General features: G+C 38.3%; 1 protein-coding gene across 1 annotated transcript in view; it reads left to right on the top strand.

The window, feature by feature from the left end:
• Positions 1–27,461, top strand: part of TMEM163 (transmembrane protein 163) — a 448,530-nt gene that overhangs the window by 273,698 nt on the left and 147,371 nt on the right. Inside the window, exon 4 of the mRNA XM_053698226.1 lies at positions 11,819–11,910. Within this exon, the coding sequence (XP_053554201.1) occupies positions 11,819–11,910 (92 nt within the window). The remainder of the gene's footprint in view (positions 1–11,818; positions 11,911–27,461) is intronic.

The following is a 27,461-nucleotide window of genomic DNA, read 5'->3' as shown; positions in this document are numbered from 1 at the left end:
TTTATTTCGTTAGATTTAAATTATATTTAATTTAGGGGGGTGTTAGTGTTAGGGTTAGACTTAGCTTTAGGGGTTAATACATTTATTAGAATAGCGGTGAGCTCCAGTCGGAAGTTTGGTGTCGGCAATGTTAGGAAGGGCAGATTAGGGCTTAATACTATTTATTATAGGGTTAGTGAGGCGGATTAGGGGTTAATAACTTTATTATAATAGCGGTGCGGTCCGCTCGGCAGATTAGGGGTTAATAAGTGTAGGCAGGTGGAGGCGACGTTGTGGGGGGCAGATTAGGGGTTAATTAATATAATATAGGGGTCGGCGGTGTTAGGGGCAGCAGATTAGGGGTACATAGGGATAATGTAAGTAGCGGCGGTTTACGGAGCGGCAGATTAGGGGTTAATAATAATATGCCGGGGTCAGCGATAGCGGGGGCGGCAGAATAGGGGTTAATAAGTGTAAGGTTAGGGGTGTTTAGACTCGGGGTACATGTTAGAGTGTTAGGTGCAGACGTAGGAAGTGTTTCCCCATAGGAAACAATGGGGCTGCGTTAGGAGCTGAACGCGGCTTTTTTGCAGGTGTTAGGTTTTTTTCAGCTCAAACAGCCCCATTGTTTTCTATGGGGGAATCGTGCACGAGCACGTTTTTGAAGCTGGCCGCGTCCGTAAGCAACGCTGGTATCGAGAGTTGAAGTTGCGTTAAATATGCTCTACGCTCCTTTTTTGGAGCCTAACGCAGCCATTCTGTGAACTCTCAATACCATACCAGCGGTATTTAAAAGGTGCGGCCAGAAAAAAGCCAGCGTTTGCTACGCACCCCTTTGGCCGCAGAACTCTAAATCTAGGCGTAAATCTCTCTACATGAGATTATAATTAAACACTTTTGTATTCATAAAAGAGTACTTTATTCCCTATATTTTAAAAGGAACACTTATTATGATGCTCATTTTTCTTTCCTTATAGTTTATAGGTAATAATAAACTTATAGGGTCTACAACATTAGGCATTAATTTTGCCTTTATTTTCTGTAAACTCCTATAGAAGTATAACTATTTATATAGACCATTTGTCCTCTTATTTTGTGTGTATATATATATATATATATATATATATATATGTATAAAATTACAACTAATATATAGGTGTAGATATATATAGAAATACATTCTTAAAAAATAAAGAACATTTTCTTCTAATGGAATTATTACATATTAAAATTGTTAAAGGATTAACAATGGTTAATGATTTTTTAAATTTAATGTATTTGAATGTAAAGTGTGTGTATGTATACACACACATTATATATACTAGGGGCGTATTATGATGCTCCTTTTTCTTTCCTTATAGTTTATAGGTAATATATATATATATATATATATATATATATATATATATATATATATATATATATATATATATATATATATATATATATATATATATGAGAAAAATGTGGATGGAAAACCTGCTAATTCATAAAGTGTTGCATTAATTTACTCTGTATTCAAAATGAAATACCTACTCGTAAATACGAGTATGGAGTGTAAAATTCTATTAAATATGGGGCAGACCCATTGAATAATTATAGTATAAAAATTAAAGAAGATTAGGTGGTTTAAAATAAAATCACCTATTAAAGACTGGGAATTCAGCAATCTTTTGAAAAAAGAAAAGGCAACACATTTTGGATTTGAAACAAAGTTACGTTTATTCTCACAACGTGTCGAGCTCAGGCTCGTTAGATTGACACCATCCAGATACACTGGATAAAGTGACTATCGTGGTTTTAAATGCTAAAAATATTCATAGGATAAAATTTAAAAAATTAGGAGGACAATTCACTAATAGTTGTTTCCCCCCCGGGCCATGAAGTTTGTGCAGAGGAGCTGAATGCCCGGGGGGGGGGGGGGGGGGGGAACAACGTCTAGTGGATTGCAGATTCATCATCTGTCAATCAATTGGGTGGGCGGAGGAGTGGCGCTTAGCGTTATAGCATTAATAGGTAAAACTCTGAGAATATTAATAAATAGTACAAATTTGATGAATGAAAGTCCTTCTAATTTTTTTAATTCTATCCTATGACGTGAGTTTGTATGCTCAACTTTACATTCACTTTAATGTCTTTTCTAAGCAATTTGTTTGTACCAAGATCTCACAATATTCTGTGCATAGGAACAACAGAGATCTTAATTCAACAATAGGTACAGGTGTAAAGTCTGAATTTGCTGCAAAAACATAATTTATGTAAGAACTTACCTGATAAATTCATTTCTTTCATATTGGCAAGAGTCCATGAGCTAGTGACATATGGGATATACAATCCTACCAGGAGGGGCAAAGTTTCCCAAACCTCAAAATGCCTATAAATACACCTCTGTGAAAAAGTGAAGTTAAGCGCTCAAAGCACGGGTGTATCTAGGAGATGTGTATTTAAATAAAGGGACCAGTGTCCAGTATGTAATCAGCGAAAAAATATATTCATCAAAGTATTTATATGTAATAATATATAGGAAGGAATATATATATATGTACCAGAACAGAGACAGAGGCGTAAATATAGTTCAAATGGAAAATTTCCAAGGCAATTTATTATACTAATAAAACAGAGGTGTCAAGATGTCTAAAATGATACAAAATGATACAATGTAAAACAAAGGGACGTCTCCCTTAATAAATGTATAGATACATAAAATAAGCATAAAAGAACAATAAGAAAAAGTACTTGCGCTTTAGCGAAAAATGTACTGATGTCCCAAGATATTGACTTGCCAAGTAACAAGAAAGTAACTGTCCAGTTGTAGGCTTAAATTGCCTGTATATGGTGGTTGGCGTTACTGGATGAGAGAAAAGGGCGCCTTTTTGTGTAAAGGTGACGTGACGTCACGTTTTAAAATGGTAGGTGATGTTGCCGTGGCAACCCCTATTCCTAAATCTGTAAGGAAATCCTGGGGGATCTAAAGATAATCTTTGCACTCACGAAAGATGATAGCTTTGTTATCGTGAGGAAAGACTAGCAGGATCTTGAAATTTAGAAATGGGTCTTTGCGGTCGCTAGTAGCGACTAGTTTATCCTTTGTTGAGGGACTTGGCGGTCGCAAACAGCGACTAGGAGAAATATACAGATCCTTCCAGTTGAAGATAAGGTGGTCGTTAGTAACGACTTGAGGATCTTTTAAGAAGTGTAGGTTGGTCTTTGCGGTCGCCGGTAGCGACTGGTGTATCCTTTGTTGAAGAACTTGGCGGTCGCAAACAGCGACTAGGAGAAATATACAGATCCTTCCAGTTGAAGATAAGGTGGTCGTTAGTAACGACTTGAGGATCTTTTAAGAAGTGTAGGTTGGTCTTTGCAGTCGCCGGTAGCGACTGGTGTATCCTTTGTTGAAGAACTTGGCGGTCGCAAGTAGCGACTAAGGAATTCTTTGGTTTAGGATGAGGTGGTCGTTAGTAACGACTCGCGGATCTTTTAGGATAAGTAAGATGGTCTTTGCGGTCGCTGGTAGCGACTGGGTTATCCTTTGTTGAGGAACTTGGCGGTCGCAGGGAGCGACTAGGAAATTCTTAGGAGACAGTCGGTTTTGTGGTCGCTAGTAGCGACTAGGAGTTTCTTTGTAGCAAGGTTGGTGCCAAACGGCACAGCAGTTGGTGGAGTTAGTTGTCAGTTGGTGCCAGCATGCACATAGAATGAGCTGTCTTCTTTGTCCGATGTCACCTTTTAGAAGAAAATGCCTCCAAAATAAGACAAGCAGTGTAACTGTTTATGCTGATCTTGAAGCCGCGCTGTAAACCCCAGCTACAAACACTTCTGTCTCTTGCTCAGTTATCACCTATACCGGTTAGGGCACTGATTAGCTTAGTATTATGGGAGTGTCTGGTTTGAGCTGTGGGGTGCCGGCTCTACAGCTGATCCTTTGTTTTCTTCCTCTTGATGCACACTAGGAGATCCGCAACGCGTTTCCGCTGAAATTACTTCAGCCTTTGTCAAGCTTGCTTATTTTGGAGGCATTTTCTTCTAAATTCATTTGAATTTCTATGTGCATGCTGGCACCAACTGACAACTAACTCCACCAACTGCTGTGCCGTTTGGCACCAACCTTGCTACAAAGAAACTCCTAGTCGCTACTAGCGACCACAAAACCGACTGTCTCCTATATTTCCTAGTCGCTCCCTGCGACCGCCAAGTTCCTCAACAAAGGATAACCCAGTCGCTACCAGCGACCGCAAAGACCATCTTACTTATCCTAAAAGATCCGCGAGTCGTTACTAACGACCACCTCATCCTAAACCAAAGAATTCCTTAGTCGCTACTTGCGACCGCCAAGTTCTTCAACAAAGGATACACCAGTCGCTACCGGCGACTGCAAAGACCAACCTACACTTCTTAAAAGATCCTCAAGTCGTTACTAACGACCACCTTATCTTCAACTGGAAGGATCTGTATATTTCTCCTAGTCGCTGTTTGCGACCGCCAAGTTCTTCAACAAAGGATACACCAGTCGCTACCGGCGACCGCAAAGACCAACCTACACTTCTTAAAAGATCCTCAAGTCGTTACTAACGACCACCTTATCTTCAACTGGAAGGATCTGTATATTTCTCCTAGTCGCTGTTTGCGACCGCCAAGTCCCTCAACAAAGGATAAACTAGTCGCTACTAGCGACCGCAAAGACCCATTTCTAAATTTCAAGATCCTGCTAGTCTTTCCTCACGATAACAAAGCTATCATCTTTCGTGAGTGCAAAGATTATCTTTAGATCCCCCAGGATTTCCTTACAGATTTAGGAATAGGGGTTGCCACGGCAACATCACCTACCATTTTAAAACGTGACGTCACGTCACCTTTACACAAAAAGGCGCCCTTTTTTCTCATCCAGTAACGCCAACCACCATATACAGGCAATTTAAGCCTACAACTGGACAGTTACTTTCTTGTTACTTGGCAAGTCAATATCTTGGGACATCAGTACATTTTTCGCTAAAGCGCAAGTACTTTTTCTTATTGTTCTTTTATGCTTATTTTATGTATCTATACATTTATTAAGGGAGACGTCCCTTTGTTTTACATTGTATCATTTTGTATCATTTTAGACATCTTGACACCTCTGTTTTATTAGTATAATAAATTGCCTTGGAAATTTTCCATTTGAACTATATTTACGCCTCTGTCTCTGTTCTGGTACATATATATATATTCCTTCCTATATATTATTACATATAAATACTTTGATGAATATATTTTTTCGCTGATTACATACTGGACACTGGTCCCTTTATTTAAATACACATCTCATAGATACACCCGTGCTTTGAGCGCTTAACTTCACTTTTTCACATTGCTTTTGCCACTTTGTATTCTTGGAGGGGAATTCACTAGTTAAGCTGGGTACTGTCCTTTAGCGCCTATAATTTCCTTTTTTCTATATAAATACACCTCTCACCACACCCACAATTCAGTTTAACGAATAGCCAAGCAGTGGGGTGATAAAGAAAGGAGTAGAAAGCATCAACAAAGGAAATTTGGTAATAATTGTGCTTTATACAAAAAAATCATAACCACCATAAAAAGGGTGGGCCTCATGGACTCTTGCCAATATGAAAGAAATGAATTTATCAGGTAAGTTCTTACATAAATTATGTTTTCTTTCATGTAATTGGCAAGTCCATGAGCTAGTGACATATGGGATATCAATACCCAAGATGTGGAGTCTTCCACTCAAGAGTCACTAGAGAGGGAGGGAAAAAAAATAAAAACAGCCATATTCCACTGAAAAAATTAATCCACAACCCAAAAAAATAAGTTTATTTCATTTTTGAAAGAAAAAAAATTAAAACAAAAGCAGAAGAATCAAACTGAAACAGCTGCCTGAAGAACGTTTCTACCAAAAACTGCTTCAGAAGAAGCAAATACATCAAAACGGTAGAATTTAGTAAATGTATGCAAAGTCGCCGCTTTGCAAATCTGATCAACTGAAGCTTCATTCTTAAAAGCACACAAAGTGGAGACTGATCTAGTAGAATGAGCTGTAATTCTCTGAGGCGGCGCCTGACCCGACTACCAAATAAGCTTGATAAATCAAAAGTTTCAACCAAGAAGCCAAGGAAATAGCAGAAGCCTTCTGACCTTTCCTAGGACCAAAAAATAAAACAAATAGACTGGAAGTCTTCCTGAAATCTTTAGTAGCTTCCACATAATATTTCAAAGCTCTAACCACATCCAAAGAATGTAAGGATCTCTCCAAAGAATTCTTAGGATTAGGACATAAGGAAGGGACAACAATTTCTCTACTAATGTTGTTAGAATTCACAACCTTAGGTAAAATTGAAAAGAAGTCCGCAAAACTGCCTTATCCTGATGAAAAATCAGAAAAGGAGACTCACAATAAAGAGCAGATAGCTCAGAAACTCTTCTATCAGAAGAGATAGCTAAAAGGAACAACACTTTCCAAGAAAGTAGTTTAATGTCCAAAGAATGCATAGGCTCAAATGGAGAAGCCTGTAAAGCCTTCAGAACCAAATTAAGACTCCAAGGAGGAGAAATTGATTTAATGACAGGCTTAATACGAACTAAAGCCTGTACAAAACAGTGAATATCAGGAAGTATAGCAATCTTTCTGTGAAACAAAACAGAAAGAGCGGAGATTTTACCTTTCAAGGAACTTGCAGACAAACCCTTATCCAAACCATCCTGAAGGAACTGTAAAATTCTAGAAATTCTAAAATAATGCCAGGAGAATTTATGAGAAGAACACCATGAAATGTAAGTCTTCCAAACTCTTTAATAAATCTTTCTAGAGACAGATTTACGAGCGTGTAACATAGTATTAATCACTGAGTCAGAGAAACCTCTATGACTTAGAACTAAGCGTTCAATTTCCATACCTTCAAATTTAATGATTTGAGATCCTGATGGAAAAACGGACCTTGAGATAGTAGGTCCGGCCGTAACGGAAGTGGCCAAGGCGGGCAACTGGACATCCGAACCAGATCCGCATACCAAAACCTGTGTGGCCATGCTGGAGCCACCAGCAACACAAAAGACTGTTCCATGATGATTTTGGAGATCACTCTTGGAAGGAGATCTAGAGGCGGGAAGATGTAAGCAGGATGATAACACCAAGGAAGTGTCAGTGAATCCACTGCTTCTGCCTGAACATCCCTGGACCTGGACAGGTATCTGGGAAGTTTCTTGTTTAGATGAGAGGCCATGAGATCTATCTCTGGAAGACCCCACATCTGAACAATCTGAAAAAACACATCTGGATGGAGAGACCACTCCCCTGGATGTAAAGTCTGGCGACTGAGATAACCCACCTCCCAATTGTCTACACCTGGGATATGCACCGCAGAGATTAGACAGGAGCTGGATTCCGCCCAAGCAAGTATCCGAGATACTTCTTTCATAGCTTGGGGACTGTGAGTCCCACCCTGATGATTGACATAAGCCACAGTTGTGATATTGTCTGTCTGAAAACAAATGAATGGTTCTCTCTTTAGCAGAGGCCAAAACTGAAGAGCCCTGAGAATTGCATGAAGTTCTAAAATATTTATTGATACTATCACCTCTTGAGATTTCCAAACCCCTTGTGCTGTCAGAGAGATTCCCAAACAGCTCCCCAACCTGAAAGACTCGCATCTGTTGAGATTACAGTCCAGGTTGGCCGAACAAAAGAAGCCCCTTGAACCAAACGATGGTGATCTATCCACCATGTCAGAGAGTGTCGTACATTGGGATTCAAGGATATTAATTGTGATATCTTTGTATAATCCCTGCACCATTGATTCAGCATGCAAAGCTGTAGAGGTCTCATGTGAAAACGAGCAAAGGGGATCGCGTCCGATGCTGCAGTCATGAGACCTAAAACTTCCATGCACATAGCCACTGAAGGAAATGACTGAGACTGAAGGTGCCGGCATGCTGCGACCAATTTTAAATGTCTCTTGTCTGTTAGAGACAGAGTCATGGACACTGAATCTATCTGGAAGCCTAAAAACGTGACCCTTGTCTGAGGAATCAAGAAACTTTTTGGGAAATTGATCCTTCAACCATGTTTCCGAAGAAACAACACTAGTTGATTCGTGTGAGATTCTGCAGTATGTAAAGACTGAGCTAGTTCCAAGATATCGTCCAAATAAGGAAACACCGCAATACCCTGTTCTCTGATTACAGATAATAGGGCACCCAGAACCTTTGAAAAGATCCTTGGAGCTGTTGCTAGGCCAAATGGAAGAGCAACAAATTGGTAATGCTTGTCTAGAAAAGAGAATCTCAGAAACTGATAGTGTTCTGGATGAATCGGAATATGAAGGTATGCATCCTGCAAGTCTATTGTGGACATATAATGTCCTCGCTGAACAAAAGGCAGAATAATCCTTATAGTCACCATCTTGAAAGTTGGTACTCTTACATAACGATTCAAAATTTTCAGATCCAGAACTGGTCTGAATACATTTTCTTTCTTTGGTACAATGAATAGGTTTGAATAAAACCCCAAACCTTGTTCCTGAGGAGGAACTGGCATGATTACCCCTGAAGACTCCAGGTCTGAAACACACTTCAGAAAAGCCTGAGCTTTTTCTGGATTTACAAAGATACGTGAGAGAAAAAATCTTCTCACAGGAGATCTTACTTCATGCGGACTTAGGAGCAGACTTAGGTTTCCTAAATGGCTTTGATTTATTCCAATTTGAGGAAGGCTTCCAATTGGAAGCAGAATCCTTTGGAGGAGGATTGAGTTTTTGTTCCTTATTCTGACAAAAGGAACGAAAACGGTTAGAAGCCTTAGATTTACCCTTAGGTTTTTTTTATCCTGAGGCAGAAAACTCCTTTTCCTCCAGTGATAGTTGAAATAATAGAATCCAACTGAGAAGCAAATAAATTATTGCCTTGGAAAGAAAGAGATAGTAATCTAGATTTAGATGTCATATCAGCATTCCAAGATTTAAGCCACAAAGCTCTTCTAGCTAATACAGCTAAAGACATGGATCTAACATCAATTTTGATAATATCAAAAATGGCATCACAAATAAAATGATTAGCATGTTGCAGTAAGCGAGTAATGCTAGATATGTCAGGATCCAATTCTCGTTGCGCTAAATTCTCCAACCAAAAAGTTGAGGCAGCCGCAACATCAGCCAAAGAAATAGCAGGTCTGAGAAGATGACCTGAATATAAATAGGCCTTCCTTAGATAAGATTCTAGCTTCCTATCTAAAGGATCCTTAAAGGAAGTACTATCTTCCATAGGAATAGTACGTTTAGCAAGAGTAGAAATAGCCCCATCAACTTTGGGGATTTTTTCCCAAAACTCTATAGATTTTTCTGGTAAAGGATACAATTTTTTAAACCTTGAAGAAGGAATAAAAGAAGTACCTGGCTTATTCCATTCCCTAGAACTCATATAAGAAATAGCCTCAGGAATAGGAAAAACCCCTGGGGTCGGGGAAACCACAGGAGGTTTAAAAACAGCATTTAAACGTTTATTAGACTGAATGTCAATAGGACTGGTTACCTCAATATCCAAAGTAATTAACACTTCTTTTAATAAAGAACGCATATACTCTATTTTAAATAAATAAGTAGATTTGTCAGTGTCAATGTCTGAGGAAGGATCTTCTGAATCAGATAGATCCTCATCAGAAGAGGATAAATTGCGTTTGAAGCAACCGGATCTAATTGGCATCGGCCATTGCTGTGGATTACAAATAATTTCCTTGCCGGAAGGTTTATTGTTGGACTCACAGGACTGACAACGTCTGAATTTTACGATGAGTATAGACTGTTTACTTTCAGCATAAGCTTTATCAATGTTACTCGTTGTTTCCTGCATTATGTATAGTTTGCGTTCTCCATTTTGTATCCTTGGGGAATTGTTTTGGTGCATATAAGCTATATTTACTATACTATATTCATTATCTATGTAATAGCTATGTATACGCTATACTATATTCATTATCTATGTAATAGCTATGTATACTGTGCACAGTAATAGGGTTATTGTGTAAAGGCGCAATTTTCTCAGTAAACAAATTATTTGACTAAGAGTGCTGTTATAAGGTATCTTTTTTTTTTCTTTATATTTATTACATTATATATGACTACTACCTTAACACCGATATGATTGTATATCTATTCTCATAAATTCTTATAGACCTGAGCTAAGTGATAATTTAAGTTTAGGATAAATTATTATGTTGCTGGTCATTTGAAATTTCATCAGCTAAATGTGAAGTTTTAAAAGACCTTTTTTCGTTTATTAGAAGGTGGAAATGCAGACAAAGCCTTCAGAATATAATCAGAAACAAATTCTTTAAAATTTACAGGTATATCATGTACATTAGAAGTTGAAAGAACTGCAACTGGCAATGTACTATTACTGATGGAAACACTTTCTGCATGTAAAAGTTTATCATGACAACTATTACAAATGACATTTGGTGGAATAATTTCTACACTTTTACAACAAATGCACTTAGCTTTGGTAGACCCGATGTCAGGCAGCAATGTTCCGGCAGAAACTTCTGAGACAGGATCAGATTGGGACATCTTGCTCAATGTAAGAGAAAGAACAACATATAAAGCAAAATTATCTATTTCCTTATATGACAGTTTCAGGAATGGGAAAAAATGCAAAAGCATAGGCCTCTGAGCAAGAGGCAAGCATCAATGGGGTATTGAAATAATGAAAAAAATCTGGCGCCAAGAATGACCCACAACGTAACATAAACATTTTTGGTGCCAAAAATAACCAGAAATGACACACTCGCGTCACTAATGACGCCGCCGTGTGAAAGGTCTCGGCATCACGTATGATGCCGGAAATAACAAAGTTGCGTCATAAACGTATTTTTTCGCGCCAAAAATATTTTCGCGCCAAGAATGACGCAATAAAGTTTAGCATTTGACGCACCTGCGGGCCTAATACCAGCAATAGCAAGAAGTAGTCAATTGAAAAATAAGACTAAACCCCAGGTAAGAAATACATTTCTTAAAATTTTTAAATTCCCCAAATTTGAAACTGACAGTCTGCTGAAGGAAATACATGAACCTGACTCATGGGTGGCAAATATAAGTACAATACATATATTTATAACTTTATATAAATGCATAAAGTGCCAAACCATAGCTGAGGTGTCTTAAGTAATAAAAAACATACTTACCAAAAGACACCCATCCACATTTAGCAGATAGCCAAACCAGTACTAAAACAGTTATTAGTAGAGGTAATGGTAAATTGAGAGTATATCGTCGATCTGAAAAGGGAGGTAGGAGATGAATCTCTACGACCGATAACAGAGAACCTATGAAATAGACCCCCATTAGGGAAATCATTGTGTTCAAATAAGTGATACTCCCTTCACGTCCCTCTGACATTCGCTGTACTCTGAGAGGAATCGGGCTTCAACAATGCTGAGAAGCACATATCAACGTAGAAATCTTAGCACAAACTTACTTCACCACCTCCATAGGAGGCAAAGTTTGTAAAACTGAATTGTGGGTGTGGTGAGGGGTGTATTTATAGGCATTTTGAGGTTTGGGAAACTTTGCCCCTCCTGGTAGGATTGTATATCCCGTATGTCACTAGCCAATTACATGAAAGAAATAAGAAATATGTTTACCATATTTTAGATCACTTGAATTTCAGAGGAAAAAAAGGTTTTAAAAAATCTGTGTATTTTGCAGAACAATGGGCAATTGCATAAGTATTTTACTCAGGCCTGCAACTTCACATTGTTTTAATGTCTATATAACATATGCTTAGAAGTTATATAATGCTTTTATTTTTTTTTTCTCAAGAATAAAATTGTTTTGTTTTTTAAATTTCTTTTCAGTTTGACGCTGTCCTGGATGTTTTATCGTCAGCAATAGTATTATGGAGATACAGCAATGCGGCAGCAGTGCATTCTGCACATAGAGAATATATGTAAGTAAACAAATATTGTGCTATATTATCTATGAAGCAGGAATATTTATACACTATAGGCTTTATGTAGTCAGCTACATAAAGATATGAAAGATATTAAAAATGCATTGGATAATATTTACTGCTGAAAGATGACTGTGTGGAAAATAATGGTGTGGCTGATGCTTATGAAAACACTAGGAAAAAGTAAGTCGGATTTAAAAAAAAATTAATGTAGCAAACAATTATTTTATAGAAGAAATGCTCAAGAAAACTACTGTGCTGTAGCTGCAGCTATGTGAATAAGTCACAATTAGCTTTATTACTTTTCTCAGATAGATGATGAAAAAGCAATATGAAAAAATGCAATAAACTGTTATGAGTTAATTAGTCTTCTTGTATATATGTTTTTTGCTATTTGAATATTTTGTTGGTTATTAACATGTTACTATTTGTTTTCATTATTGAAGCCATACTCGTAATGTTGTACATTATTTCTTTCTGACCCTAATGCTATATATTTTTAATCGGTAAATCCAATATATGTATATATATATATATATATATACTGTATATATATATATATATAGTCCATGTAAAAAACAAGGTAACAGCACCACAGCACACAATCTTCTTTTAAAGGTGAAAAATCTTTATTTGAGGTTTAGCAACCAGTAAAAAGCTTTTTACTGGTTGCTAAACCTCAAATAAAGATTTTTCACCTTTAAAAGAAGATTGTGTGCTGTGGTGCTGTTACCTTGTTTTTTACATGGACTGTATACACTGGAGTTTGGCTGATACTCCTTGGTAACGTGCACACAGGTGGGAAAGAAATTTTACTAAAACCTATGGTGCTGGATTCAACTCACTTACTTCTTATATATATATATAAACACAAAACTGTCACTCTCTGGTCTTTCCAAAAACAATCTTTTACTGTGAAAGTAGTGACGTTTCGGGACAAAGTATCCCCTTCTTCAGACCTTTAGTTTGTCCCCGAAACGTCACTACTTTCACAGTAAAAGATTGTTTTTGGAAAGACCAGAGAGTGCCAGTTTTGTGTTCAGCTATATTTAATTACGCTAGCACCCCTGGCAGTTGATATATTGAGTGAGAGTGCTCTCCCTTGTTACTATATATATATATATATATATATATATATATATATATATATATATATATATATATATATATATATATATATATATATATATATATATGTAATGAATATATATATATAATTAAATATGTATGAAAAAAAGTTGTGCACTTGATGATTCATGATTTATATTAAACAGGAACAAAATGATCAAATGTTGGATATTATGGATGACAAATATTCTACTTAAATTTATCAAATAATAGAAACAAGCAGTAATGAGCAGTAAAGTTTAATGTGATTATAACAAATGTATATCAATATATATAAATACCCTAATAATTTTTGTGAATTGGATTAGAGGTTTTATTATATCCAAGTGTTAACTAGAAGTGGTTTGTTAGTCTTAACTGGTGGTTATTGTGATCATTTAAAATAAAAATAAAAAATCTATCTATCTATCTATCTATCTATCTATCTATCTATCTATCTATCTATCTATCTTACTATCACTATATTTCTCTGCATCTATGTCCTTCCTTCTTTCCTTGCTTCTATCATTGTATTTACTAAACCAATATTAATTTTCACTAAAACATTTTGTTCTGTATCTAAAGCCACAAGCATAATGAAAAGTGATTTATTGGTAATGAGAAAAATTTGACTACAGTCAGGTCATCTTAGAGACTTTTATAAGCTGATTTAAAGATGAAGTGTTCTTTCCATTTACTAGATATTTGCCAGTCTGAAAATTAAGAGATAAACTCCTAACTGAATATAAGTATTTTTAAGACTTGAAAAAATATTTATTTCTCCAACATAGGTGTGTCTGGTCCACGGCGTCATCCTTACTTGTGGGATATTCTCTTCCCCAACAGGAAATGGCAAAGAGCCCAGCAAAGCTGGTCACATGATCCCTCCTAGGCTCCGCCTTCCCCAGTCATTCTCTTTGCCGTTGCACAGGCAACATCTCCACGGAGATGGCTAAGAGTTTTTTGGTGTTTAAATGTAGTTTTTATTCTTCAATCAAGAGTTTGTTATTTTAAAATAGTGCTGGTATGTACTATTTACTCTGAAACAGAAAAGAGATGAAGATTTCTGTTTGTAAGAGGAAAATGATTTTAGCAACCGTTACTAAAATCGATGGCTGTTTCCACACAGGACTGTTGAGATGAATTAACTTCAGTTGGGGGAAACAGTGAGCAGACTTTTGCTGCTTGAGGTATGACACATTTCTAACAAGACTTGGTAATGCTGGAAGCTGTCATTTTCCCTATGGGATCCGGTAAGCCATTTTCTTAGTTTTAAATATAAGAATAAAGGGCTTCACAAGGGCTTTAAAGACTGGTAGACATTTTTCTGGGCTAAAACGATTACTTTATAAGCATATTTAATGGTTTATAACTTTGAAGAGTTATTTTAATCTTGGGAATACTGTTAAAAAAACGGCAGGCACTGTATTGGACACCTTTTTCACTGGGGGCCTTTTCTAGTCATAGGCAGAGCCTCATTTTCGCGCCACTAATGCGCAGTTGTTTTTGAGAAGCAAGGCATGCAGATGCATGTGTGAGGAGCTCAGATCCACTGAAAAAGCTTATTGAAGGCGTCATTTGGTATCGTATTCCCCTCTGGGCTTGGTTGGGTCTCAGCAAAGCAGATACCAGGGACTGTATAGGGGTTAAATGTAAAAATGGCTCCAGTTCCGTTATTTTAAGAGTTAAAGCTTTCAAATTTGGTGTGCAATACTTTTAAGGCTTCAAGACACTGTGGTGAAATTTTGGTGAATTTTGAACAATTCCTTCATACTTTTTCACATATTCAGTAATAAAGTGTGTTCAGTTTAAAATTTAAAGTGACAGTAACGGTTTTATTTTAAGACGTTTTTTGTGCTTTGTTATCAAGTTTATGCCTATTAACATGTCTGAACCATCAGATAGACGATGTTCTGTATGTTCGGAAGCCAAGGTTCCTCTCCATTTAAATATATGTGATGAATGTGACAAACAAAGTAGGGACAATGATGCCACTGATAATAATGTTGCCCAACATGATTCCTTAAGTGAGGGGAGTAAGCATGGTACTGCATCATCTCCTTCTATGTCTACACCAGTCTTGCCCACTCAGGAGGTCCCTAGTTCATCTAGTGCGCCAATCCTCCTTACTATGCAACAATTAACGGCTGTAATGGATAATTCTATTAAAAACATTTTAGCCAAAATGCCCACTTATCAGCGAAAGCGCGACTGCTCTGTTTTAGATACTGAAGAGCATGAGGACGCTGATGATAATGGTTCTGACATGCCCTTACACCAGTCTGAAGGGGCCAGGGAGGTTTTGTCTGAGGGAGAAATTTCAGATTCAGGAAAAATTTCTCAACAAGCTGAGCCTGACATTATTACATTCAAATTTAAATTGGAACATCTCCGCGCTCTGCTTAAGGAGGTGTTATCTACTCTGGATGATTGTGACAATTTGGTCATTCCAGAGAAATTATGTAAGATGGACAAGTTCCTAGAGGTCCCGGTGCCCCCCGAAGCTTTTCCTATACCCAAGCGGGTGGCGGACATTGTAAATAAAGAATGGGAAAGGCCCGGCATACCTTTTGTCCCTCCCCCTATATTTAAGAAATTATTTCCTATGGTCGACCCCAGGAAGGACTTATGGCAGACAGTCCCCAAGGTCGAGGGGGCGGTTTCTACTCTAAACAAACGCACCACTATCCCTATAGAAGATAGTTGTGCTTTCAAAGATCCTATGGATAAAAAATTAGAGGGTTTGCTTAAAAAGATGTTTGTTCAGCAAGGTTACCTTCTACAACCAATTTCATGCATTGTTCCTGTCACTACAGCAGCGTGTTTCTGGTTCGAAGAACTAGAAAAGTCGCTCAATAAAGCATCTCCTTATGAGGAGGTTATGGACAGAGTTCAAGCACTTAAATTGGCTAACTCTTTTACCTTAGACGCCACTTTGCAATTAGCTAGATTAGCGGCGAAAAATTCAGGTTTTGCTATTGTGGCGCGCAGAGCGCTTTGGCTAAAGTCTTGGTCAGCGGATGTGTCCTCCAAGAACAAATTGCTTAACATCCCTTTCAAGGGGAAAACGCTGTTTGGCCCTGACTTGAAAGAGATTATTTCAGACATCACTGGGGGAAAGGGCCACGCCCTTCCTCAGGATAGGTCTTTTAAGGCTAAAAATAAAACAAATTTTCGTCCCTTTCGCAGAAACGGACCAGCCTCAAATTCTACATCCTCTAAGCAAGAGGGTAATTCTTCTCAAACCAAGCCAGCCTGGAGACCGATGCAAGGCTGGAACAAAGGTAAGCAGGCCAAGAAGCCTGCTACCGCTACTAAGACAGCATGAGATGCTGGCCCCCGATCCGGGACCGGATCTGGTGGGGGGCAGACTCTCTCTCTTAGCTCAGGCTTGGGCAAGAGATGTTCAGGATCCTTGGGCGCTAGAAATAGTTTCTCAAGGTTATCTCCTGGAATTCAAGGAACTACCCCCAAGGGGAAGGTTCCACAGGTCTCAATTGTCTTCAGACCAAATAAAAAGACAGGCATTCTTACATTGTGTAGAAGACCTGCTAAAAATGGGAGTGATTCATCCTGTTCCATTAGGAGAACAAGGGATGGGGTTTTACTCCAATCTGTTCATAGTTCCCAAAAAAGAGGGAACATTCAGGCCAATTTTGGATCTCAAGATCCTAAACAAATTTCTCAGGGTTCCATCGTTCAAAATGGAAACCATTCGGACAATTCTTCCTACCATCCAGGAAGGTCAATTCATGACCACGGTGGATTTAAAGGATGCGTATCTACATATTCCTATCCACAAGGAACATCATCGGTTCCTAAGGTTCGCCTTTCTGGACAAGCATTACCAGTTTGTGGCATTTCCATTCGGATTAGCCACTGCTCCAAGAATTTTCACAAAGGTACTAGGGTCCCTTCTAGCGGTGCTAAGGCCAAGGGGCATTGCAGTAGTACCTTACTTGGACGACATACTGATTCAAGCGTCGTCTCTGCCACAAGCAAAGGCTCATACGGACATTGTCCTAGCCTTTCTCAGATCTCACAGGTGGAAAGTGAACGTAGAAAAAAGTTCTCTATTCCCGTCAACAAGAGTTCCCTTCTTGGGAACAATAATAGACTCCTTAGAAATGAAGATTTTTCTGACAGAGGCCAGAAAATCAAAACTTCTAAGCTCTTGTCAAGTACTTCATTCTGTTCTTCTTCCTTCCATAGCGCAGTGCATGGAAGTAATAGGTTTGATGGTTGCGGTAATGGACATAGTTCCTTTTGCGCGAATTCATCTAAGACCATTACAACTGTGCATGCTCAGACAGTGGAATGGGGATTATACAGACTTGTCCCCGACGATCCAAGTAGATCAGAGGACCAGAGATTCACTCCGTTGGTGGCTGACCCTGGACAACCTGTCTCAAGGGATGAGCTTCCGCAGACCAGAGTGGGTCATTGTCACGACCGACGCCAGTCTGGTGGGCTGGGGCGCGGTCTGGAAACCCCTGAAAGCTCAGGGTCTATGGTCTCGGGAAGAATCTCTTCTCCCGATAAACATTCTGGAACTGAGAGCGATATTCAATGCTCTCAAGGCTTGGCCTCAACTAGCAAAGGCCAAATTCATAAGGTTTCAATCAGACTTTCACCCGGGGGAGTGGGAACTCCATCCGGAAATCTTTGCCCACATAACTCAATTATGGGGCATTCCAGACATGGATCTGATGGCGTCTCGTCAGAACTTCAAGGTTCCTTGCTACGGGTCCAGATCCAGGGATCCCAAGGCGACTCTAGTAGATGCACTAGTAGCGCCCTGGACCTTCAACCTAGCTTATGTATTCCCACCGTTTCCTCTCATTCCCAGGCTGTTAGCCAGGATCAATCAGGAGAGGGCTTCGGTGATCTTGATAGCTCCTGCGTGGCCACGCAGAACTTGGTATGCAGACCTGGTGAATATGTCATCGGCTCCACCATGGAAGCTACCTTTGAGACGGGACCTTCTTGTTCAAGGTCCGTTCGAACATCCGAATCTGGCCTCACTCCAACTGACTGCTTGGAGATTGAACGCTTGATTTTATCAAAGCGTGGGTTCTCAGATTCTGTCATTGATACTCTTATTCAGGCTAGAAAGCCTGTAACTAGAAAAATTTACCATAAAGTATGGAAAAAATATATCTGTTGGTGCGAATCGAAAGGATTCCCATGGAACAAGATGAAAATTCCTAAGATTCTATCCTTTCTACAAGAGGGTTTGGAGAAAGGATTATCTGCAAGTTCTTTGAAGGGACAGATTTCTGCTTTATCTGTTTTACTTCACAAAAAGCTGGCGGCTGTGCCAGATGTTCAAGCTTTTGTTCAGGCTCTGGTTAGAATCAAGCCTGTTTACAAACCTTTGACTCCTCCTTGGAGTCTCAATTTAGTTCTTTCAGTTCTTCAAGGGGTTCCGTTTGAACCCTTACACTCCGTAGATATTAAGTTATTATCTTGGAAAGTTTTGTTTTTGGTTGCAATTTCTTCTGCTAGAAGAGTTTCAGAGTTATCTGCTCTGCAGTGTTCTCCTCCTTATCTGGTGTTCCATGCAGATAAGGTGGTTTTGCGTACTAAACCTGGTTTTCTTCCGAAAGTTGTTTCTAACAAAAATATTAACCAGGAGATAGTTGTGCCTTCTTTGTGTCCGAATCCAGTTTCAAAGAAGGAATGTTTGTTGCACAATTTGGATGTAGTTCGTGCTCTAAAATTCTATTTAGAGGCTACAAAGGATTTCAGACAAACATCTTCCTTGTTTGTTGTTTATTCTGGTAAAAGGAGAGGTCAAAAAGCAACTTCTACCTCTCTCTCTTTTTGGCTTAAAAGCATCATCCGATTGGCTTATGAGACTGCCGGACGGCAGCCTCCTGAAAGAATCACAGCTCATTCCACTAGGGCTGTGGCTTCCACATGGGCCTTCAAGAACGAGGCTTCTGTTGATCAGATATGTAAGGCAGCGACTTGGTCTTCACTGCACACTTTTACCAAATTTTACAAATTTGATACTTTTGCTTCTTCTGAGGCTATTTTTGGGAGAAAGGTTTTGCAAGCCGTGGTGCCTTCCATCTAGGTGACCTGATTTGCTCCCTCCCATCATCCGTGTCCTAAAGCTTTGGTATTGGTTCCCACAAGTAAGGATGACGCCGTGGACCGGACACACCTATGTTGGAGAAAACAGAATTTATGCTTACCTGATAAATTACTTTCTCCAACGGTGTGTCCGGTCCACGGCCCGCCCTGGTTTTTTAATCAGGTCTGATGAATTATTTTCTCTAACTACAGTCACCACGGTATCATATGATTTCTCCTATGCATATTCCTCCTTTACGTCGGTCGAATGACTGGGGAAGGCGGAGCCTAGGAGGGATCATGTGACCAGCTTTGCTGGGCTCTTTGCCATTTCCTGTTGGGGAAGAGAATATCCCACAAGTAAGGATGACGCCGTGGACCGGACACACCGTTGGAGAAAGTAATTTATCAGGTAAGCATAAATTCTGTTTTTACAATACAGCAGATCATCCGTAGCTTAGGAAGCTTTCAACGCCTTGGGCTGTTCTCTTGAAGTATATTGTTTTATTTACATAAATATTACAATCATACGGATAGATTAGGAGCTTTGCGTTAAGCTGAAAAAGCAGCGTTAACAGGTCCTAACGCTGCTTTTTCACTACCGCTGCTATTACGAGTCTTGCAGGTTTAGGGGCACCACACACCTTTTTGGCCTTACCGCAAAGCGACTTACGTAAACTTCGTAAACCCTTTTTTCTATGGGACTTCCATAGTGCCGGTATTATGAGTCTGTCCTGGGAGGCCGAAAAGTGAGCGGTACACCCTCTACCTCCAAGATTCCTAACGCATTCTAAAGTCAGTAGTTATGAGTTATACACTACAACGCCGTAGCATAAAACTCATAACTAAAGTGCTAAAAAGTACACTAACACCCATAAACTACCTGTTAACCCCTAAGCCGAGGCCCTCCCGCATTGCAAACACTATAATAAAATTATTATAGTCGCTGCCACTATAATAAACATATTAACCCCTAAACTGACGCACTCCCGCCTCGCAAACACTAGTTAAATATTATTAACCCCTAATCTGCCACCCCTAACATCGCCGCCACCTACATTACACTTATTAACCCCTAATCTGCCACCCCCAACATCGCTGACACCTACCTACATTTATTAACCCCTAATCTGCCGTTCCCAACGTCGCCGCCACTATATTAAATGTATTAACCCCTAAATCTAAGTCTAACCCTAACCCTAACACCCCCTAATTTAAATATAATTTTAATAAATCTAAATAAAATTACTATAATTAACAAAATTATTCCTATTTAAAACTAAATACTTACCTATAAAATAAACCCTAAGCTAGCTACAATATAACTAATAGTTACATTGTATCTAGCTTAGGGTTTATTTTTTAATTTTATTTTACAGGCAAGTTTGTATTTATTTTAACTAGGTAGAATAGTTACTAAACAGTGATTAACTATTTAATAACTCCCTAGCTAAAATAAATACAAATTGACCTTACAAATAAAACCTAACACCTAACACTACACTACAATTAAATAAATTAACTAAATTAAATACATTAAATTAAATTAGCTAAATCACAAAAAAACAAAACACTAAATTACAGAAAATAAAAAACAAATTACAGATCTTTATACTAATTACACCTAATCTAATAGCCCTATCAAAATAAAAAAAGCCCCCCAAAATAAAAAAAAACCCTAGTCTAAACTAAACTATCAATAGCCCTTAAAATGGCCCTTTGCGGGGCATTGTCCCTAAGAAATCATCTCTTTTACCTGTAAAAAAAATACAAACAACCCCCCCAACAGTAAAACCCACCACCCACACAACCAACCCCCCAAATAAAAGCCTAACTAAAAAAACCTAAGCTCCCCATTGCCCTGAAAAGGGCATTTGGATGGGCATTGCCATTAAAAGGGCATTTAGCTCTATTGCAGGCCCAAAGCCCTAACCTAAAAAATAAACCCACCCAATACACCCTTAACACTAACCCTAACACTAACCCCCCGAAGATTCACTTACCGGGAGAAGTCTTCATCCAAGTGGCAAGATGTCCTCAAGGAAGCCGGCAGAAGTGGCCCTCCAGACAGGCAGAAGTGGTACTCCAGACGGGCAGAAGTGGTACTCCAGACGGGCAGAAGTCTTCATCCAGACGGCATCTTCTATCTTCATCCTTCCGACGAGGAGCGGCTCCATCTTCAAGACATCCGGCGCGGAGCATCCTCTTCAAACAACGTCTTCTTCGGGAATTAATATCACTTTAAGTGACGTCATCCAAGATGCATCCCTTAGATTGCGATTGGCTGATAGAATTCTATCAGCCAATCGGAATTAAGGTAGAAAAAATCCTATTGGCTGATGCAATCAGCCAATAGGATTGAGCTGGCATTCTATTGGCTGTTCCAATCAGCCAATAGAATGCAAGCTCAATCCTATTGGCTGATTGGATCAGCCAACAGGATTGAAGTTCAATCCTATTGGCTGATTGCATCAGCCAATAGGATTTTTTCTACCTTAATTCCGATTGGCTGATAGAATTGTATCAGCCAATCGGAATCTAAGGGACGCCATCTTGAATGATGTCACTTTAAGTGATATTTTTTAGGTTAGGGCTTTGGGCCTGCAATAGAGCTAAATGCTCTTTTAAGGGCAATGCCCATCCAAATGCCCTTTTCAGGGCAATGGGGAGCTTAGGTTTTTTTAGTTAGGATTTTATTTGGGGGGTTGGTTGTGTGGGTGGTGGGTTTTACTGTGGGGGGTTGTTTGTATTTTTTTTACAGGTAAAAGAGCTGATTTCTTTGGGGCAATGCCCCGCAAAAGGCCCTTTAAAGGGCTATTGATAGTTTAGGTTTTTTTTTTTTGGGGGGGGGCTTTTTTGATAGGGCTATTAGATTAGGTGTAATTAGTTTAAAGATCTGTAATTTGCTTTTTATTTTCTGTAATTTAGTGTTTTTTTGTGATTTAGCTAATTTGATTTAATTTATTTAATTGTATTTAATTTAGTTAATTTATTTAATTGTAGTGTAGTGTTAGGTGTTATTGTAACTTAGGTTAGGATTTATTTTATGTATTTTGTATTTATTTTAGCTAGGTAGTTATTAAATAGTTAATAACTATTCTACCTAGTTAAAATAAATACAAACTTGCCTGTAAAATAAAAATAAACCCTAAGCTAGCTACAATGTAACTAATAGTTAATAGTTATATTGTAGCTAGCTTAGGGTTTATTTTATAGGTAAGTATTTAGTTTTAAATAGGAATAATTTAGTTAATGATAGTAATTTTATTTTGATTTATTAAAATTATATTTAAGTTAGGGGGTGTTAGGGTTAGACTTAGATTTAGGGGTTAATACATTTAATATAGTGGCGGCGACGTTGGGAGCGACAGATTAGGGGTTAATAAGTGTAGGTAGGTTGCGGCGACATTGGGGGCAGCAGATTAGGGGTTAATAAATATAATGTAGGTGTCAGCGATGTTGGGGGCAGCAGATTAGGGGTTAATAGGTATAATGTAGGTGGCGGCGGTGTCCGGAGCAGCAGATTAGGGGTTAATAAGAATAATGTAGGTGTCTGTGATGTCGGCGGCAGCAGATTAGGGGTTAATAAGTGTAAGATTAGGGGTATTTAGACTTGGGTTTCATGTTAGGGTGTTAGGTGTAAACATAAATTGTGTTTCCCCATAGGAATCAATGGGGCTGTGTTACTGAGTTTTACTCTGCTTTTTTGCAGGTGTTAGACTTTTTCTCAGCCGGCTCTCCCCATTGATGTATATCACTTAAGCAGCGCTGGTATTGAAGTGCGGTATGGAGCACAATTTTGCTCGATGCTCACTTCTTGCCTTTTAACGCCGGGTTTGTAAAAACCTGTAATACCAGCGCTGTATGTAAGTGAGCGGTGATAAAAAACTGCACGGTAGCACCACATAGCTCATAACGCAAAACTCGTAATCTGGCCGTTTGTTAATACAAAAATAAAAACTCTAAAATAGTAAAGGACACCATCAAAAGATAATCATAAAATACACTATCCTTTATCTAACTACCTATAATAAAGTTTGTGTTAAAGGTGGCCCAAAACAGATCCTGCAATTCCTCTGCAAATGATCAAATCAAAGCATACTGATCCCATAGCAATTCATATTTAATGTTAGTCATGCAAAGAAATAGTGTCAGATGTTAGTATGCAGGCAAAGGTATCCGCTGACAGCAGAGTATAGCAGAAGCCAAAGTTATTTAGAAATCGGCAAGGGCAGAGTTTATTGCGACCCTGTGATCATTGTCTCAATCAAGTAAACAGTCCTCCCCCGGTAGGTGAAAATAGACAAAAGCACTCACCATCTAGTAAGGGTTTCAAGCCATTCGTATATTGCTCACCGGACAGGTCTGACCCTGTGAACACTGAGAATACTGTTTTTTAGGTAAACTATATACAGGCCGGATAGAGGTAAAGCTCTGAGAGGACCATCACAAAATGCAACTAATCCGGTGGAGCAGTAGTAATGAGACATCACTCCCGCGGGCGCAGATGATAGATCTTGATCTGGTGAGCAATATATGAATGGCTTGAAATCCTTACTAGATGGTGAGCGCTTTTTTATGTTTATTTTTGTATTAATAAAGATTGGAATATTTATGTAAATTGATTTCACTTCATTTGATTATATTTCCAGCTACACATTTTGATTTCTGGTTGAGATAAGATGGACTAGGACCACCCTTATTTTTCCTATTTTGTTTCAAATAATATATATATATATATATATATATACATATTAATATATATATATATATATATATATATATATATATATATATATATATATATATATATATATATATAGTAGCCGGTGGCCTAGCACTCCATCCACATCAATACTTCTAGTGCCCGGGTGCGATCCTCAAATGATATACATAGACTGTTAGTAGAGATGGAGGGCACTCACAGGACTTCATACAAGAGATAGCTTTTATTATTGTAGTTATACAAATATGGTGTCTATATTATATATATATATATATGACACCATATTTGTATAACTACAATAATAAAAGCTATCTCTTGTATGAAGTCCTGTGAGTGCCCTCCATCTCTACTAACAGTCTATATATATATATATATATATATATATAAATACCTACATATTTATATGAATATATATAGGTATAGGTATTTACATATCTATATATATATATATATATATATATTTATATATATATATATATATATATATATATATATATATATATATATATATATTATTCCATAATCCAATAAGGCACTCTCCGGTATTTGAAATCATCAAATTATTTATTGGTGACGTTTCGGGGTTGTATCCCTTCCTCAGACCACAAAAAACAAAATGTACATAACATTGACTTACCCCATTAAATACCCTCCACCACTGTGCAGCTAAGTCCAGGCGGCAAGACCGTTGGCGTTCCGTTGGTGCAACTGCACAGTTATATATATGTATATGTTACCGCTAAAGTGGGGAATCAGTTAATGTGCACATTACCTAGGTAATCTGCAGATTAACTGATTTGCTCAGATAAATTCCGGAATCCGCACTTTAACTAGGTAATGTTTCACATTAACGGCTTCAGTGTCGTTAAAGTGCATATTTTTGAGAGGGGTGGAGCTTTGATACACCTGCATAGCCCGCGGAATCTTGCTGTTTTTCTGTGGAGCAACCTGGGGTGAAATCATTCTCAACCGAGCTGGAACATCTTCTTGGCCGTTATTAGCCTGCGGCTATACCACATTCTGCCTGACAGTCTATGCTAAGAAGTGAGATAGCAGGAAACACAAACATAATACTGAGCTTAAGGCAGCTGAGCGCAGGAGACTGGCTACTGTCATCCGCTTCCTTGGCTGCTACCATACACAAAAAAAAGCTGGAAAGGATACCGCAAGTGACGTGCTCACAGAGTACAATAATTCTGAGGTGGTACGGCTGACACATTTTCTCTGGGTATAAAGTGTGGTAAATAAAGGCACACTTAAAGAGGGGATCTTAGTACCACTAAACAATATAAGGAAATGTGCTTGGCAGCGTTGATATAAATGTATGGGACAATTCTGGACTAACTTGAAGCTACATGGGGAATTGTTCTGGCAGATAATAGAGGCTATGTTATAAGCCTTCTTCTAAAAAAACAAAAAAAAAAGACTAGCAATTACCAGAATTCCCTAGAGAAATATCTGCAGCCTATCAAGCCTTGACTCAGAGAAATGTATAAGCGTTTTAAAAAGAGCCACATTTAATAAATAAATAACATTCTGTTAATTTCATTAATTATTATACAGGGAGTGCAGAATTATTAGGCAAGTTGTATTTTTGAGGATTAATTTTATTATTGAACAACAACCATGTTCTCAATGAACCCAAAAAACTCATTAATATCAAAGCTGAATAGTCTTGGCAGCTGCACGCTTGACTTTTCTCAGTTCATGGGCAGTTATTTTGCGCCTTGGTTTTTCCACACGCTTCTTGCGACCCTGTTGACTATTTTGAATGAAACGCTTGATTGTTCGATGATCACGCTTCAGAAGCTTTGCAATTTTAAGAGTGCTGCATTCCTCTGCAAGATATCTCACTATTTTTGACTTTTCTGAGCCTGTCAAGTCCTTCTTTTGACCCATTTTGCCAAAGGAAAGGAAGTTGCCTAATAATTATGCACACCTGATATAGGGTGTTGATGTCATTAGACCACACCCCTTCTCATTACAGAGATGCACATCACCTAATAGGCTTAATTGGTAGTAGGCTTTCGAGCCTATACAGCTTGGAGTAAGACAACATGCATAAAGAGGATGATGTGGTCAAAATACTCATTTGCCTAATAATTCTGCACTCCCTGTAGTTGAGTTTAACGAAATAAATAAAGAACATGATGTTAAATAATAGTTGAGTTTAACGAAATAAATAAAGAACCCTATTTAATATAGATTCGATAGATAGATAGATAATTTCCCAGACAGAGAATTTCAAGACGTGCGGGCTGAGACCCATGGCAAGGTTCCCAGAGGCAGTTGCGGCGCCCGAGGCTCTGATTAGAACAGAGCACTCTGGAGCGTATCTGCCCTCGGCCGAAATCGGAACATTCTGTTCTTTATTTATTACATTCTTCGGCTTCTTTTTCAATAAACAGTTTACATGAGAGAAACAAACCGCGAAACAAACTTTTCTAAAAAGCTAAATTGCTTTTTTTTTTGCACTTTAACTAGTGCCTAGTAGGTAATGTGCAAGGGAATATCTATTAAAAAGTGTGATACTTTAATATTGTGCAAGCGAACATTAGCACGCCAGTTGTAAGCTAGCCCTTAATTTATTTTATTTTTACATTTTTTAGAAAAAGTCCATTGACTACAGCTGACATGACATTTTCATGAAACTTTGCATGTTGATGTTCATTATCTTATGCCCTTTGGTAGATTTTTTTAGCTTTTATTATGTATGTTATGTCAATCAAATAAGCTTTTTTATATTTTAGCAGTGCATGGTTGCACAGTTATGTCACCACATGAGACACTCAACACATTATAATCTAGCTGCAGTGCAAGAGTCTGTCAGCAGATGGAGCCTGATATCAGCATCATTAGTGCTGAGTTCACACTTTGCTTTACTGTGATGTCATGGGATTTCTTAAGATTATAAACCTCCTCAAGATGAAAAGGGAATAAAGTGACTGTGCTGCACATGCCAGATGTACGCTCCCTAGAGCATGCATCCCGATTGGATGCTTAAAGTCACTTTACAGTGGGATGTGACTACTGAGGACATTTTTAGGTAAAATATCTTTTTACATCGAGATCTTCAGGTAATATTTTCTAGTTAGCGTTTTACAGATATGCTGTCTCACTTTTAAGTGATTCAACACTTAGGTATCATGTCCCTTTAATTGTTTTAAAAAGGGCAGATCCTGGCAGTCCCTCAGAGATGAGAGATGAGAGATCCTCCATTGGATAGAATTGAAGCTCTGTGGGATACATAATCTCACAGAGGAGAGTGAGGTTAACAGTGGAGTGGAGCACCTTGCACTAATATAAATTCTCAGCTTGCAGCAAATACAAATCAAACTGAAAAGTTTTCACAACAGTTTAACTTGTATTTGCCTCTAGTTTGATACACATTATTGTCAGTTATTCCATCAGTTAAATAAGTGTACTTTGAACTTTGAACAAACTTTGCCTGCACACAGATGGGGAGATACATTAGAGAGACCTGCAGATGGAACATGCTTAGAGAATATAATGTGTTGTGAAAGAGCTTCATTAGTGCAATAGAAGAAAAGTAGAAGCGCTAAGGAAAAAACCCTGCTGGACTTGTATGTTCCCCTCAAAGAAAACAAGATGTATAAATTGTGTAAATAAAGTC

Source organism: Bombina bombina, chromosome 1 (assembly GCF_027579735.1).
Source record: "Bombina bombina isolate aBomBom1 chromosome 1, aBomBom1.pri, whole genome shotgun sequence".
Classification (NCBI taxonomy): Eukaryota; Metazoa; Chordata; class Amphibia; order Anura; family Bombinatoridae; genus Bombina; species Bombina bombina.
This window is presented reverse-complemented; position numbering and strand designations above follow the sequence as displayed.